At 55.4% G+C, this 15,706-nt stretch overlaps 1 protein-coding gene across 3 annotated transcripts; it reads right to left on the reverse strand.

The window, feature by feature from the left end:
- Window positions 1-494: 494 nt before the first annotated feature.
- SCN2B (sodium voltage-gated channel beta subunit 2) lies at window positions 495-12,696 on the reverse strand. 3 transcript variants are annotated; one of them, XM_058289504.1, is made up of 4 exons: window positions 12,389-12,696; window positions 5,581-5,747; window positions 5,150-5,360; window positions 495-4,466 (listed from the first exon to the last, which is right to left on the reverse strand). In XM_058289504.1, the coding sequence occupies exons 1-4, from the start codon at window positions 12,456-12,458 to the stop codon at window positions 4,267-4,269; spliced, it is 648 nt and encodes a 215-aa protein (XP_058145487.1). In that variant the 5' UTR covers window positions 12,459-12,696; the 3' UTR covers window positions 495-4,266. The 3 variants fall into 3 exon arrangements, with proteins under 3 accessions (XP_058145487.1, XP_071068462.1, XP_058145486.1); XM_071212361.1 differs by lacking the exon at window positions 12,389-12,696 and adding an exon at window positions 10,201-10,302; XM_058289503.2 differs by lacking the exon at window positions 12,389-12,696 and adding an exon at window positions 8,990-9,250.
- Window positions 12,697-15,706: the final 3,010 nt, after the last annotated feature.

Genomic DNA, 15,706 nt, shown 5'->3' on the forward strand with positions numbered 1-15,706 from the left:
CAGCCGCCGCCTTCCTCCGTGATTTCCACGAGGGCACAGTCTGTCCGGCTGTCATCTTTCTCCTGAGTCTAGAGCAGACAAAAGAGACATCTGCCTAGAGAGACTTTAGAGACAAGGGACAGAAGGTTTGGCCCACCTGGCCATGGGTGTGAGAGGCAAATCAGCTCAACAGTCGGCCTTGGGGACTTACAGGGTTGTCGTCATCTCAGAATTCACCAAGAGTCCACAATGGGGGATTCAGCCACCCTGTCCCCAGGGTGTTTCCCGAGGTGGAAAGCAAAGGGGGAAAAAGATGAACCATCTGCCGGCGAGAGCAGAGTAGAGCGACCGCGTCCTTGGTGGGGTAGGAGCGTTGAGACCCTCAAATGACGGGTATCTGGCAGTGTCAACGGGATTACCAGGAAAGGAACCTCAGGGAGTGTCTCTCAGGGTCCTGGCAAAGCTTCAACTTACCCCACTCTGCACCCCTGAAAAAATGCCATACTCGAGGGATGTTCAGGGGACACAGTCTGTTTATTTTAGCCAATCGATCCAAGCAATAAGACAAACTGCAAAAGAAACTCAGTCTGCTCTGAAAAGCAGCTACATCACAGCAGTCGGGTCACATAGGATTATTTACGTCTCTCTCCCCACCACCCTTTCCAACCACCACCACAGAGCCCTTAAAACCTAGAAAGGGCATGTGCAGTTGGGTTTTCCACTCCAAGTGCACAACGAGCAGTAAGAACATTCCATAATTTGCCTTTGGTGAATCAACTCAAAACATTGAGAAATGATTACCCTCACCCCCCAAATGTAACTTTTGGGGTGGGTGTAGTGAGATGCTTTATATTTATATATATATCTATAACTATATATAGACTATGTACAAATGCATCAGCAAACTTCAATAAAGGAAGACATCAGCAAGAGGCAGAAATATTTAAGACACAGGCTGTTTGTCATTAAGACATGGCTGGGAAGGAAAACATCTTGATTCATCACCCATTCCAACTGCACCAGGCCATTCTCATGGCCTGGGACTATCCCTTTGGACCTGGCCAGTATTTTCCATTGTCCATCTGTTTAACCTGACCTTGTAAATAGTTACCAGCCCAGCCTCCCCGAGGGAACTCATAGGCTGAAACATGGATTCGATCAGCTTTCCCTTTTTATAAATGGAGAATAGCTGTGACGATTCCATAGCTAAGGGGCAGATAGCTATTTCCAAAGTCAGTTCCAAGGCACCTCAAGGCATTTCAGTCCTGAAAAGTTGTGCTTTGTTCTTATAAGCTAAATCCCATGGTTGGCCAGCCCATCTCTCTCTCTAGGGTGGCCCTTCATTAGGAGGAAGAGACAGGGGGGTTCTGAGAGAGTAGGGGAGGCAGGGGCAGTAAAGAAAGCCAGTGGATGGAACCTGGCAGAGTGCAGTGGTGGGAACATGCAGCCAAAAAGGGGGCTTGGCCCCCACAGTGCAGGAAGAGGGACAGCTCGCTGGCGTACACCGGGAACAGGGTGGAGAAATGGCTGATGCGGAAACATCTCAGCAGTTTCCCACCTCTTCTCTCAGAAGCCCCTATTTGCTCTCAGCCTCGCTGCCCTGGGGCAGGCAGCTCCGTGAGACCTCCGGGGGAGATTCTAAGAGGCTCCGGAAGAAAGTGCATCTGAAGGCGGGCACCTGGGACAAAGGTGGTTCCTGACGCCTCCCCATATGCTTGGGGCCCTGAGGCCCAGGGGGAGGCATTGCTCTCCCTCTCTAGGTCAGTGGCAGAGAAGGGAAGAGCCCAGAAGTCTTGGGCCTCTGATGAAGTTAGGACTTCTTAGAATGAACCCAGGGAGGTTTGCAGGTAAATCCCCTAATGTTAGGAATCCTGGAAAAAGAAAAGTTCCAAACACTGGTGCAGATCCTCACACATCCTGGGAGAGGAGGGCACATAAGAGGTTGCCAAAAGATGAAATCTGCAAGCTGCAGAAGTAGATCCACCCTTGGTCTCAGCTAGCCCAAGGTGCCCACCACCCACCTCCCCCCTCCCCCCTGCACTTATTGGCTCCAAAGATGGGGAGCATCCAGCTGTTCCAGGCAGCCCAGTGGCTTCGCCCACCCCCATTGGCAGTGTGTTGATTGGCAGTTAAGTACTCAACCGATGAGTTCAGAATTTCCAGATGGGCTGGGCTCACCTCGCCCAGGAGCTAGCTGGCTGGTTGCCCATCCCACGCTCTATGCCCACTCGATCGGGCCTCTGCACTCTCTTTCCTTGTTTTATCTTCTCTCTTTCCTTCCCTTCCTCCCTTCCCAGACTCTGGAATCCCATCCTTCTTCCCCAACTCCAGCCCCAGAAGCAGTGGCTGTAGAGATGGAATTAGATGCACCAAAAAAATTAACCTTGGTCCCCACAGTGTTGACCTGGCAGTCCCCAACTCTGTTATGGCTTCATGTGCATACCTGGCACCCAGCACAGTGCCTGGCACATAGCAGATGCTCAATAAATGGTTGTTGAATTGAAGTGAATTATACCATATCTCCCATGTGTTAGCACTCCCTCCCCAAATAGGCCATCTAATGGGCAGAGGCAGGGATTGGTCCCTGAGACTGTCACAGTCCTGTCTCTACCCCTTCCCCCAGCCCCACTCCCTGCCCTGGCCACTAACTCCCTGAGCCAGAGGTGGGGGCTAAGCTCCCCTGGGAAGGCTGGAAAGTGCTGAAGAGCGTCAGCCTGGGAGGGCAAACAGAGCATTACCAGCAACTCTGCCCTCTCACTCTCCATCACCCCACCCCCACCTCCATCCCACCCAGAGGGGCTGGGCACCTGGGAGAGGAGCAGGGCTGGACGAGCCCCCCTCCCTCATCCCACCTTCCTCATCTACCAGTCCAGAGAGGTCCTGCCAACCGGGAAAACTATGGCTGTTGATTCAAACTGGAGACTTAGGAAGCAGAGGAGATGATGGCAGGACCTTTGGTTTCTGTCTGTTTGAGCCTCAGTTTCCCCATCTGTAATACAAGTGACTTGACTAGTAGTTGATATTTGAGTTCTTCCAAGGTAATGTTCTCTGAGTCAGCAGTTTCCCTCTCTATCACCACCCCTCTCCCTCTCTCTGGGCTTAACCACTTCCCTTTTAGTGTGGGTAAAATGGCAGTGAAAGTTGGCTCCCTGCAAGTCCTACTTTCTTCTCCACAAAGAGAAGTGTTGAGACAGGGGAGGGCGTAGCATGGCTCCAAATGCAACATGGCCGCTGGCTCAACAAGGCTCAGCGTCCTGCCTGCCTTCCCTTCCCTGGTCTCTAGCCAAAAGCCAGATGCAAACCACACTGAGGGCAACTGGGGAAGCCCAAACTGGAGCCTGAATGAAGCTGCCCCTGCTGGGTACATGGGCTCCTCTGCCTGTGGGTCCACTCTGCTCCTGCTTTCTGCCCCTTGGCTGCAACCGGCAGGCTTGGAGAAGGCAGTCAGAAGCAAACCCTACCCCTCCACTCCCTCAGCTGACCGTAGGATGAACCTCCTGTTAGCAGGTACCTATGGAGGAAATGACCTCTCCCCAAAACAGCAAAATCTACCTGGACCCAGCTCACTGGCTCTTTCAGAACCCATCTCACCAAAACTCCCAAGGGATTAGCGGTCAGCAGAAAACCAAGAGGCTTCCGTGGGAGCAGCTGCCCGTGGAGCAGAGGGTCCCAGCAGGCTCCCTGCCCCAAGGCTGGTCTCCAGCTTTGCCTCCAGCCCTGGCTTTCCTTCAATGCCCAGGATCCCTTTAGCATGCCTTCCCCCAAATGAGAGGAAGCCATCGCCATGCCCAGCCTGCTGGGGCTGCTCTCTGCCGGAAGCACCCAGAGAAGCACAGTGAGGCCTCCCCCAGCCTTCTGGAGGCTGCTGCGGCCAGCACAGGAGAGCCCCACACCGGGTCCCATTGAGGCCACTGCCAGGGGGCGTCCAAGGGCTGGGCAGGCTGACCTCTTCCTCCACCACTGCCTATCCTCCCCGTTCCCACCTTGGGACCCTCGCACTCGCTCCTGCCTCTGCCGGGGGACTTGGGACCCAGTCTCCTCTCTCCCCAGGCCCGCACACCCCATACGCCATGGCAGTTTTCTCAGATGAAAGAGAGGTGGATCACTCTTGGTGCAGGGTAGGGGACAGGAAGTGAGGGGTTCAGGGGACCCCGAGTCGGCACTGGGGCCCTGGTTCAAGAGAAGCACACCAAGAGAGGGTAGGCAGGGTCACACTGTACAGGGCGGACAGTGGGGGGGCAGGGGCGGGACACGGGGTGGGGGGCTGCAGGATGGGGCCCCCATCCGTTACTTGGTGCCGTCGTCCGCGTTGCCCTCGCCATCCGTCTTGCCCTCCTCCTCCGTCTTCAGGTCATCGGTGCTCAGTTTCTGCTCTTTTTTCCTCCTCACACACTTGACGACCATCAGCACCAAAATGACCACAGCTAGGAAGCCCCCCACCGAGGCACCCACGATCACCGCCACCGTGGAATCACGCTCAGGGGGCTCTGGAGAAAGAAAGGAAACAGAGGGGCTGGAGCACGAGGGCTGGAAAGGAAGCCTCCTCCACTAGCCCCCCGAACCCCCACAGTATGTGCGGGCGGTTCTGCCTTTAGTCTCCTCCATGGAAAGTCAAAGCCAAAAATCAACCCAGGACTTGGACCTCTAATCTCCCCCTCCCCCCCAAAAAACAAACCTGGATACTAAAAGCCCCCAGGGAAGGCAGTAGAATGGAGTATTTAAGAACTTGAACTTCAAGATCAGATAGATCCACGATTGAGTCCTGATTCTGGGAACCTGGATAACTTAGGTAGCCTCTCTAAGCCTCGGTTTCCTTATCTGTTAAATGGGGATAACAGTACCTCCCGCACAGGGTTCTTATGAGGATGACATGAGATGATGCATATATGGAGTTTAGCCTGTGCCTGAGACATGGTGTGTGCCCAGGAAACTGAAACTGCCATTATTTAGCTCATAATCGTGATCAATACCATGAAAAGACCTCTCTGAGCTACGTTCCCGGGTTCTCAGGACCTGAGAGAATGAAATGTGCTTTCCACCCAGCACGAGCTGTTGTCCCCACCGCTTTGCAGCTTCTCCAGAGCTGGCCTGAGCTAGTAACACTGGGGGGCCGGTGGGTGGGAGACGCCTGGCTCCCCACCGCCCCCCGCGGGCTCACCCCTGCCCTCACCTTCCAGGAGGACCTGCAGGGAGATCTTGCCGTGGCCGCGATGGCGGTCGGGCGGGTTCATGATGTAGCAGTTATAGACGCCCTCGTCCTCGACCTGCACGTTTCTCAGCATCACTGACACGTCGTACTTGCTGGGGTTCCCTGAGAACTCCACGCGGTCTCGAAACCGCTCCAGCTTCAGGTTAATGATCTTCATGCGGAACTGGAGGAACTGGGGAGGGGGCAGAGCACGCTGGGCGGCCGGCTGGCCAGGGGCTGGGAGGACAGAGGACACCCTCCATGCCAGCCTTTTCCCTGCGCAGAGAGGCGGTCACCTCCTGCAGGGCCCACCTCCCCCACCCCTGCCCTGGCCCACCCAGGCGTGCAACACAGCCAACCCCCCAGGGCTGCGCAGGGGCTCCTGCCCCCACTGCCTCGGCCCCAGGACTCACCATCTCCTCGGAGCAGTTACTGCACTCCTGGTAGGTCCAGTTCAGGGAGAACAGTTTGTGGTTCACCGTGTAGCAGGAGTTGAAGGTGCAGGGCAGGCGGGCATCAGAGCCGTTGAGGACAAAGAGGGTGGTGGGTACCGTGACTTCCATGCCCCGCCCTGGTGGCACTGCAGGCAAAGCCACAAGCTGGTGAGGACAGCAGCTGGCTGAGCCAGGGAGGGGCAGCCTTCTGCCCCCGGAGGAGCGTGGAGGGGTGAGGGAGGGCAGAGCCGCAGGCCCACTGCCCATTTCAGCCGAAATTAGTGATGGGGGACTAAGCTCCCAGGGGGGCGCCAGAGGTGGCCCTGGGGGCCAAGTGGGGAGCAGAGCAAGGTTAGGAGCCAGGAGACATCCTATCAGTGCCAAACCAGGGACAGCCAAATGGCCCCCAGCCTTTTCCAGGAGCGCTGGCCCACCCTCCCTGGCCATCCCGCCCCAGGCCTGACATTGCCACTTGCTAGCTGAAGACCTGGGACAAGGAGCGTCACTGCACTGGGCCTCAGCGTCCCCCTTCTTCCCTGCCACTTCCGGCCATCTCTGCTGAGCCCGCACTCTTCAAGCCCAGCCCCTGGTCCCCACTCCCCACCTCCCACCCCCCAGGCAGGACACGGCGTAGGTGGGCGGTGCTTTGGGAGAGGGGTCCCAGAAGAACGGGCACGGTCCCCAGGACCAGCTGATGGGTCGAGGGGGCAGGAGTCCCCCTTGGAGACCCCTTGGCACGGAGCTGACAGAGACCGACAGGTGGCCGGGGGGGAATCCTGGGAGGAGCACAGTTCCGGGTGCTGAGGCTGAGAAACACCTGCCTGCTCTGGCCTTCCGGGTGGGGCCAGGCGAGGACTGGGGTGAAGCGACGTGCATTTAAGGAGGTGCCCATTTGCAGTCATGTGAGCGCCTCCTTAAATTTTTCAGCCTTGTGCCTCACCTCGTCCTCCTCCTGGTCCCAATTCTAAGTTTCTCTGCCAATAATGTCAAAACCTGAGCCCCAAAAGGCCCCTCTTAGGTTAGTTTCCTTTATAGAGGAGAAACAGTAATGCGCAGCAAAACACTCATTCATTCATTCATTCGCCAAATACTTATAAACCCCCGACTAGGCACCTGGCACTAGCCTAGGCCCTGGGAGTTATTGCTGTGCGCAAGACAAGCATCTCGGAGCTTATTTTCCAGTGAGGTGGACAAATGGTAACAAGTTAATATATGTGCATAATTCTAGGTAGCGTACACGGCAAGTGCCGCAGGCAAGGGGGCACGGTGCAGGGCTGTGGTTTCCTACAGGGTGGTCAGGAAAGGCTCCTCTGAGGGGCACCGGCAGGGAGGGAGGGAGCCGGCCGTCTGCAGTTAGGAGGGGCTCACGGGGGACAGCAAGGGCACAGCCCACATGGAGCTGGGCCAGGCTCCGAGAGAGCCCGAGGCCGGATGAGCCAAGCCCAGAGGGAGGAAAGGAGAGAAGCGAGTCCAGAGGCAGGGACCAGTCACGCAGGGCCTGGTGGGGTCAGAGCGTGGCGTGAGGACTTTGTGGAAGGGACGAGATCTAGCTGGCGTCTTTGGAAGCTGGCCGAGGAGCGGAGAAAGACCAGAAGGGGGTGGGGTGGGGTGGGGTGCGGGAGCGGGGAGACCCTGAAGAGGCCCTTGCTCAGTCCCTCTGACATGGGGATACCACAGACAGGGGGACCGCGAGACGGGGGCGCCCTCTGGGAGAACGCGGCAAGCCCCAACTTCTCGAAGCCCCAGTCCCCTCTTGTGTAAAATGCAGAGGATGGTGCGACCTCCCAGGGTTAGGATAATGAAATAAAATGGCATCACGACGCGAGGTCCCTGCTGGCAGCAAGTGCGTGGGCAAACGGAAGCTGTTCTTAGCCCCAACTCTCCTCACGGAAGGGCTTGGGGGTGGGGGGGGGATTGTCCCCCAAAGTCTCCTTGGCCTGACCCCTCAGCCACCCACTGGCACTGCCCCAGAAGGGGGAGGCTAAGGGCGGTGGTCCCCTGCAGGGCTCTTATATTTCTAACTCTTCTGTTGCCCAAAGCTGCTGGCCACACCCCAGAAGCAGCTTCACCGCAGCCGGGCAGTCGGGAAACCAAAGCCTGCCCCAGAGTCCATCTGTTCAGCCTGTGCTCGGGTTGACTGCCCAGGGGGAGGAGGCAGGACTTGAGAACAGGAGAGGCCCTGAGCTGCTGGCCCCGGTGCGTCACAACTGAGCCTGAGGCCGAGAGACAGGCCCCAGATCCCCCATGTCGGGTCAGGCCGTCCAGATGTGCCTTTCCGTGCCCATTAGGGATTATCAGCTGGGGACCCCGGGTGGGACCCCCCGAAGAACAAAGCCAGCGCCCGCCCCTGCCTGCCGCACTTTCATCTCGGTTATGAAAGCACCTAGTGCCAGGCCAGGCAAGCAGGAGGCGTGCAGAAAATACCGCCACCACCCCCACTTCGCAGAAGGGGGAAATCTGCAGGGAAGGAGCCTGGCAGGGCCTTGTCCTGAGCTCACCCTGCATCCCAGCCAGGCCCTGCTTCTCTAGCCCCTCTCCTGCCCCCTCCCCAGGCTCCCCGACCAAAAAGAGCCTGGGAGCGAGTCAGTGCTCCGCGTCCCCGCAGGCCCTGCGGACTCAGGCCCTTCCTGGCCTCTGCTGCTCCCAAGCACTCAGGATTAGAATCTGAACTCCCCTGAGCAGCGCCACCCCCACCGCCGTCCTCCCTTCATCTGAAGGAGCCAGTACCTCCCCCCTCAAACTCCCACCCCTGCCCCTGTAGGAGGGCAGTGGCTCACAGTGTGAGGGGACCTTTGCCCCCCCTGGCTGGCAAGAGTGGGGCAGACAGCCGTGCAATGCAGGCCTTCCCCACCCCTCCCAGCCCACCCCCACCCCCACAGTGCAGCCCCCACCCCTCCCAGCCCACCCCCACAGTGCAGCCCCTACCCCCCCCAGCCCACCCCAACTGTGGACCCCCACCCCCATAGTGCGGCCCATACCCCTCCCAGTCCACCCCCCGCAGTGGGCCCCCACCCCTCCCCAGCCACCCCATAGAGCGGCCCCCACCCCTCCAAGCCCACCCCATAGAGCGGCCCCCACCCTTCCCAGCCCACCCCATAGAGCGGCCCCCACCCCTCCCAGCCCACCCCTGCAGTGGGCCCCCACCCCTCCCAGCCCACCCCATAGAGCGGCCCCCACCCCTCCCTCCCCAGCCCACCCCCGCTGTGGGCCCCCACCCCTCCCAGCCCACCCCTGCAGTGCGGCCCTGCAGGAAGCACCAGAGGGAAGCCGTGCGCCCTCTAGTGGACAGAGAGGCCCAACGCCAAGCCCAACCGCAGAGAGAGGAGCTAGCGCTGTCGCCAGAGCTGGGAGGGACCTCTGGACTCACGGATCTGTCCCCAAGTTTTACCAGTGAAGAGAGTGAGCCCCTGAGAGGGACGCCCAGAGAAGAGGGACGAGCTGGAGCCAGGAGGATGGGTTTGTGACATCTGGTGGAGGTTTCCCACTTCAGCCTGAGGCCTCTCCCGGATGCCAGAAGGGCCCCTGAGGTTCCACAGGTCCAGCCCCCTCTGACCAAAAAGGAGCCACAGCAAGGGCAGGCTGTGGGCACAATCCCGGTCTCTCAGTCAACTCTGTGCTTCAGGATTTCGTAATAATAACAAACTCTTTCAAAGTGCTACTATGTGCCAGGCATGTATATCAACTCGTTTAATACAACAACCTATCGTCGCCCCCGTTTCCTAGATGAGGAAAATGAAGCACAGAGAAGCTAAATGAATTGCCCAAGTTCAGAGCTCATTAATGGCAAAGACGGAATTTGAACCCAGGCCTCCTGGCTCTGGAGGATTGTGGGATGGGGATGTGATTTGTCACTCCAAGGCATCCCTGGGACCAGGTCTCCTGCTATCCACCTGGCAGGTCCAGCCCCAGCTCCAGACAGCCTGGCCAGAGGGAATGACCCTCATGCAGGAAGCTCCATGCAAGGGAGCCCACAGGTTTCCTAGCTGTCCCATTGGGGACAGGTCTGTGGCCCACAAGCAGACAGGAAATGATGATTTATAAGGTTGCAGTCAGGATGTGTCTTTTGATCTTAATTGCAAAACCTCACCAGGGCTACCTGCCAGGCAGGCTGGGCCTCCTCCCACTGCATGGCACTCACTGTTCTAACTGGCCCATCTGGCCAGGATCAGGACAATTTTCTCATCTCCCGCCAAACACTACCTCCTGCAGAGACTGGAAGTCAATTCTCTTGCCTCCTCTTTCCAACCTTACAGCAACCCTCTGAGGTTGGAAAAAGAGTATCTTAGCAGAGAAATCGTCCCCCTGGCCTTCTGAAGGACGTGGTCCCCTGGGGCAGTCCCTCCCTGCTCACCTGTACTGCCTTACCACTCGGGGCTCCCCCCCTCCCAGGGTCTCCCCTCCCCATGCGGTCCACCGGCCACGTGGCTATGAGCACACCCCACCTAAAAAACTGAGCTGATCTGGTCACTCCTCCCCAAAACTCCACGGGCTCCCCGGTGCTTTCAGGATCAAGTTCAGGTTCCTGGGCACAGCCTTCCGTGCCCTTTGTGATCTGGGACCAACGGGCTGTGCCAGCCTCGTCCAGGGCCAGCTCCCTACCTCCACACAGCCTCCAGTCCAAGGACCCTGCGTTCTTCCTTTCCTGTAAGAAAAACTCTGCCTTCTTTCGCTCTCCATGCCTCTGCGCAAGTTCTTCCTTCCACGTGGGAAGCCCGTTCACCTCCCCCACCTGGGCCCTCCTACCTATCCGTCAGCTCTCAGCTCCGCAGGTCGCTCCCAGGTGACAGCGTCCCCAGCGTCCCTGCCCCCTCCCAGCCCTGTTCATCTCTCTTCCACAGGACTGGGAGGCAGAAGGGTGGGACAGCAAGGCCAGGGCCCTAGCGCCGTTAGGCAAGATGGTTAACCTCCCCGGGGTCTCAGTTTCCTCTTCTGTAAAATGGGAGTGATAATAAATGCCCCAACCCCACGGGACTGCAGTGGGGATTAAATGGCTTCATACATGTACCAAGCCTGGAACAGAACCTGACGCAGTGAGCGCTCGACAAATGTGAGCTGCTGTTATTACTATCATGATGACACACATATGGTCTTGTAATTATTTATGTGTCTGTCTCCCTCAGGAGACCCTGGGGTACCTGCTTCTTATTCATCTTGGTATCCCTGGTGCCCAGAATAGCTCCTGGCACATGGTGGGCACTCAAGAAAGTCTGCCGAAGAAAGGGGAGGCACTTTCCCGTGGTGTCTGGGCCCTGCAGCGGAGACTCACTCATCCATCACTGTTAATGCAGCAGTACCCCTTCCTGAACACTGGGGGCAGTAGAGTTCAACAGTCCTGAGAAGGCGCTGCAGGGAAAAGGGTTCGAATCTCAGCTCGCCTTGCACTAGTCTCGTGACCTTATTGGCGAGTCACTTAACTTATCCATGCCTCATTTTCCTCATCTGTAACATGTGGATAATAACAGCATCCATCTCACGAGAGTACCCTGAGGACTAACAAGATACACGGTACCTGGGAACATGAAAAGGATCCCTCAAGGTTAGCTGTTGTGGAGTGCCTACTGTGTACCAGACGCACAGAGGCCCTAGGGGTAGGTATTCTCCATAGTTTACCCACAAAAGAACTGGCACGCAGAGGGGTGAGGAGCTTGCCTACGGGCAGTAAGTACATGGCAGGGGGGCTCTAAACCCATGTCTGACTCCAAGGCTCACGCTCTTTCCGCTGCCTGAACATTCCTGCTCTGTTGCTAATATGTCCAGTAATTCAGCAAAGCTAATAGGCTCCCAGGGCCTCTGCACTGTTTCTGCTTAGCACTCCTGCTCAATGCCCAGCACAGCACGTCCCAAAGAGAGAGAGACTTTGTGATGGGAAATATCCACCACCACCACCGTCACCATCCACAGTCCTTGGACTTGACCCTCACTTGCTGCACCAGCAATGAGAGTACATTCAAGAGCGACCAATGAAACTACCCATAAATTGGGCTTGCAAAGAACTTTCTAGCCCCCCAGGAAGTCTCTGGGTTGGATCCCTGGATAAGGGGGTTCTGCAAGGCTGGGCTGAACATTTCTGAGGCCTGGCCTTATAGGCACACAACCTCACTCAGCCCATTGGTTCCACTTTTTTCCCCCCTGGATCCTTTCTCCTGACCCCCCTCCACTCCATCTGGCCCAGGCCAGAGGTGTCTTCTCCACCAGTGTCTGCTTCAGTGGATCTCCTCCCAGCTCAGCGATGGCTCCTCAAGCCTGCTTCCACCTGCCCCCAGACGCATTCCAACAAACCAGTGGCACAGATTTCAGAAAGCCAGACCGCCTCAACTTTCTGCCCCCAGCCCCCATTCACCCTCTCTCCCAAAGCCCCAAATCCACCCGATTCCAAGGATCAAGGTTCACCAAAGAAGCCCCTCCAGAGAGCACCAGATTAAGTCCCAGGACCCCACATCTGCAGCAGCTTAAAAAAAAAAAATCCACCAAGAGACTGCAGCTCAATCCACCCTCTGCCCCCACCCCCTCCTCAGGAAATCCAAAGAAAAATCACCTCCCTTGACAATTTCCACCCCCCACCACCACCACCTCTGAACGACACTCAGATGCCCTGACCCCACATCTTTGTGACCAGGTAGTAGCAGCGCTATTCAGTCTCCGGCCATGTCTCCCCCTTCCCGGCACCTTCCTTCCCAAGGACACGGACAGGAAGCCCCAGGATGCCTTCTCTCCTGCCCCCTGCCCCCACCTTCCATTGGGGCTCTTCTGGACCGTCGGGAGCATGCAGATGTGCAGTCTAACTTACCCAAAGAGAAAAAGAGACTGAGCCCCGTGAGACTGAAGGCAGGGCGAGGTAGCCAGGCATCTCTGTGCATTTTCGGGGACTGAGATGTTAGTCGGGTGGGCTATGGGAGAGGGTGATTTGAGGGGCTGAGGGCTACAGGGGAGGAATGGTTAGATGCTAAAAAGAAAATGCACGGATGTACTTCAAAGACATATGCAACATTAAGGAAGCTTTATTTCCTTCTCTCTAATATGGCCGGCTCGCGTGTTGCTGCTAAAGGGAGAGAGAGGGAGTGTGTAAGGAAGAGAGAGGTAAAGGGGGGATGGAGTAAATTTTGTGGTTGGTGGATTTGAAAAAGCAGGTGGGAGGGCGTAAAAAAAGTCTTTCTGAAAAGATCAGCGTTCTCAGAAATGTTTACCCTCTAAGACAAGAACTAAAGCAAATCTTGCCTTTTGTCTTCACTTGGATGATTATTGGGTTTTGGAAACTGTTAGAGGAATCCTTTTTTTCTAAACTGCTATAAGGAAGGAACTCTTTTATCATTTAAACACACACACAAACCAAAAAAATTGATGTTTGTTGTTTTTGTATTATTTAGAGAGTTCAGGGAAGTGAGTTGGGAGACTTTTCAGGAAGTAATGACTTCCTCATTGTTCTGGTGTGTCCTCTGAAAGGAGAACCTGTCAAAACAGGCGGATGGCAAAACACCTAACAAGTTTTACAACCAAATGCCATGTCAAACTTTTGACAATCCTTATTCAAACAAATCAATAGTAAAAAGACATTTTGAGACTATTGGGGAAAAATATATCCATACAGAAATGAATATTTCAAAGCAATATGGATCAAATAGAATCAATTCAATTATATTAATGACTAGCTCTTCATTTTGTTGGGAGTCATAGAAATAGTGTGGTTATGTTCTTTAACATCTTTACCTGTTAGAGATACACACTCAAGTGTATATAGGTGAAAAGATACGACTGGCATTTACTTTTAAAAAGGGGAGAAAAGCAGGGGGTGAGGGAATAGCTGTTTGGCATGAGATTGGCCGCTGTTGACGGCTGAAGTGGATGACGTGTGCAGGGGCTTCATTTTACATTTCTCTCTTCTGCTTTTTAAAGTTTTATTGTGGTTACATATATATATACACAACATAAAAATTTGCTATCATAACCATTTTTAATTGTACAATTCTGTGGCATTCATTTAATTTACGATGTTGTGCTACCATTAGCATCACGCATTACCAAAACTTTCCCCAAACAAAAACTCTGTAACCAATAAACAGTAACTCCCCATTCCCTCCCCCCCAACCCCTGCTAACCTCTAATCTACTTTCTGTGTCCACGAAGTTGCCTATTCTAGATCTTTCATATAAGTGGAATCATACAATATTTGTCATTTTGGGTCTGGCTTATTTCCCTCTGCATAACATTTTCAAGGTCTGTCCATGTTGTAGCATGGAGCAGGATTTCTTTTCTTTTTATGGCTAAATAGTATTGCGTTGTATGAATACGCGTTTGGGTCACCCATCCATCTGTTGGTGGGCACTTGTGTTATTTCCACCCTTTTGGTTACTGTGACTAACATCGCTACGAACATTGAGGTGCAAATATCTGAGTTTTTCCTTTCAATTCTTTTGAGTATTTGCCTAGAAGTGGGGTTGCCGGGTCAGATGGCAAATTTACGTTTAACTTTTTGAGGAACCACCAAACTGTTTTCCCCAGTGGCTGTACCTTTGACGTTCCCACCAGCAGCATACAAGTGTCAGTTCTCTCTTCATGTATATTTACACATTTTTCTTTTGAAAAGAGAAGACAAAGCAGGCTAATGTCCTGGGAGCACTTGGAATGGAGCACTGAGGTGGCCCTAAGGGGAAAAGGCGACCCCATCTGAAGAGAACACAGGTTCTCATTGCCATCACTTGCTTTTGTGATGGGCCATTTAAGCACCAAAGGGGCAGCCACTAACAATTTTGAGCATTAGCTCTGTGCCAGCTGCTTTACATGTGATATCCCGATTAATCCGAACAACGCTGAGATGGAGGCTTCTTTCTTTCTCTTTTTTTTTTTTGACTGCAAATGAGGAACAGACTCAGGGGGCTTCACCCACCCATATAATGGCAGAGTCAGAGCCAAGATTCAAACTGAGGTCGGTGTGGCTCCTAAATTTCCAGTACCACTATCACTGATATTTCCATTACCGCCACTCATCGCCATGGGAAGGTGACAAGGGACCTTCCCTCCAGTTATATAGAGAGGAGCAGGGAAGAGAGACTGGGAGTACAGGTGGAGCCATGAGCCTGGACCACAGAAGGCGGCGCTAAGGGCCAGGGTCTGGAGCCCCCCAAGTGAGGAACAAGGCATGGGGGGAGGCCTCGAGGCAGTGAGCTTGTGGAGAGAGTCCTCTGGCACCCGCAGGAAACCTTCTGGCTGGAGGGAGCAGCGTGGCCAGAGCTGCCCGGAGGCAGAGGGATGGATGAGATGACCTCTGTGGTTCTCCACCACACCAGAGCTGGTTGTCCAGGCTCGGGTCAGGCACAGCTCTGTCCCCAAAGTGCCTCTGACCTGTCGCCAGGGTCTGGCTCCTCCACAGGAAATCCAGGAAGGAGAGGAGGGGCAGCCTGCAGAGAAAAGTGGCCTCCGGTGATGAGGGACCCGTCTGTCCCCATCACCCCCGAGCCCTGAGGCCTCCTCCCAGCTGCCCAGTTCGCAGGTGGCCGGGAGGGGCAAACTGGTACCGGCCTGGGGCTCCAGCCAACCCCACCAGCCCCCCTCTGCAGCACACCCACCGGGCTGCCGCAGGCACATGTCCGCCCTGGTGCGGGAGATTTTTGGTTTGCCATAGCCGGCTTCCTCCTTTTTCTTAATGCTGCAGAGGGGATCTGTGAGGGCCAGAAACTGAAGGAAGCGCTTCTCACTGGGTCCAATAGCTTCTATTTTTCTATTTTGGGGGCCTCTGAGGCAAGAGATGCCTTAGGAGTTTTGCTTCTCTCCAGAACTTGGCTATGAAACACAGATTCGTCCACCTCAGGCCCGCGGGACAGAGCTCAGAAGGGGCCAGGTCAGGGCGACACACGCTGGCAGGGTGGGGCAGGGAGAGCCACCCCAGAATCCCCCCCCCAGCCCACCTGGGCCCTCATTTGGTCCCAGAGCCTTTCCTAGGAGCCAATAAAGGGCTGGGAAGCAGGCGCTGAAAAGAGACGTTTTACAGAATGAAGTCAGCCATCTCAGAGGTGGGCTATTCGGAGCATGAAGCCCCGTGGTTGGGGCGTTTCTGCCTGGCGTCGTTTATCCCTGAAGATTTTACTAGACAACACTCCATTACCTCCCCTGC

The sequence above is a fragment of the Dasypus novemcinctus genome, chromosome 27 (genome assembly GCF_030445035.2).
Source record: "Dasypus novemcinctus isolate mDasNov1 chromosome 27, mDasNov1.1.hap2, whole genome shotgun sequence".
Taxonomy (NCBI): domain Eukaryota; kingdom Metazoa; phylum Chordata; class Mammalia; order Cingulata; family Dasypodidae; genus Dasypus; species Dasypus novemcinctus.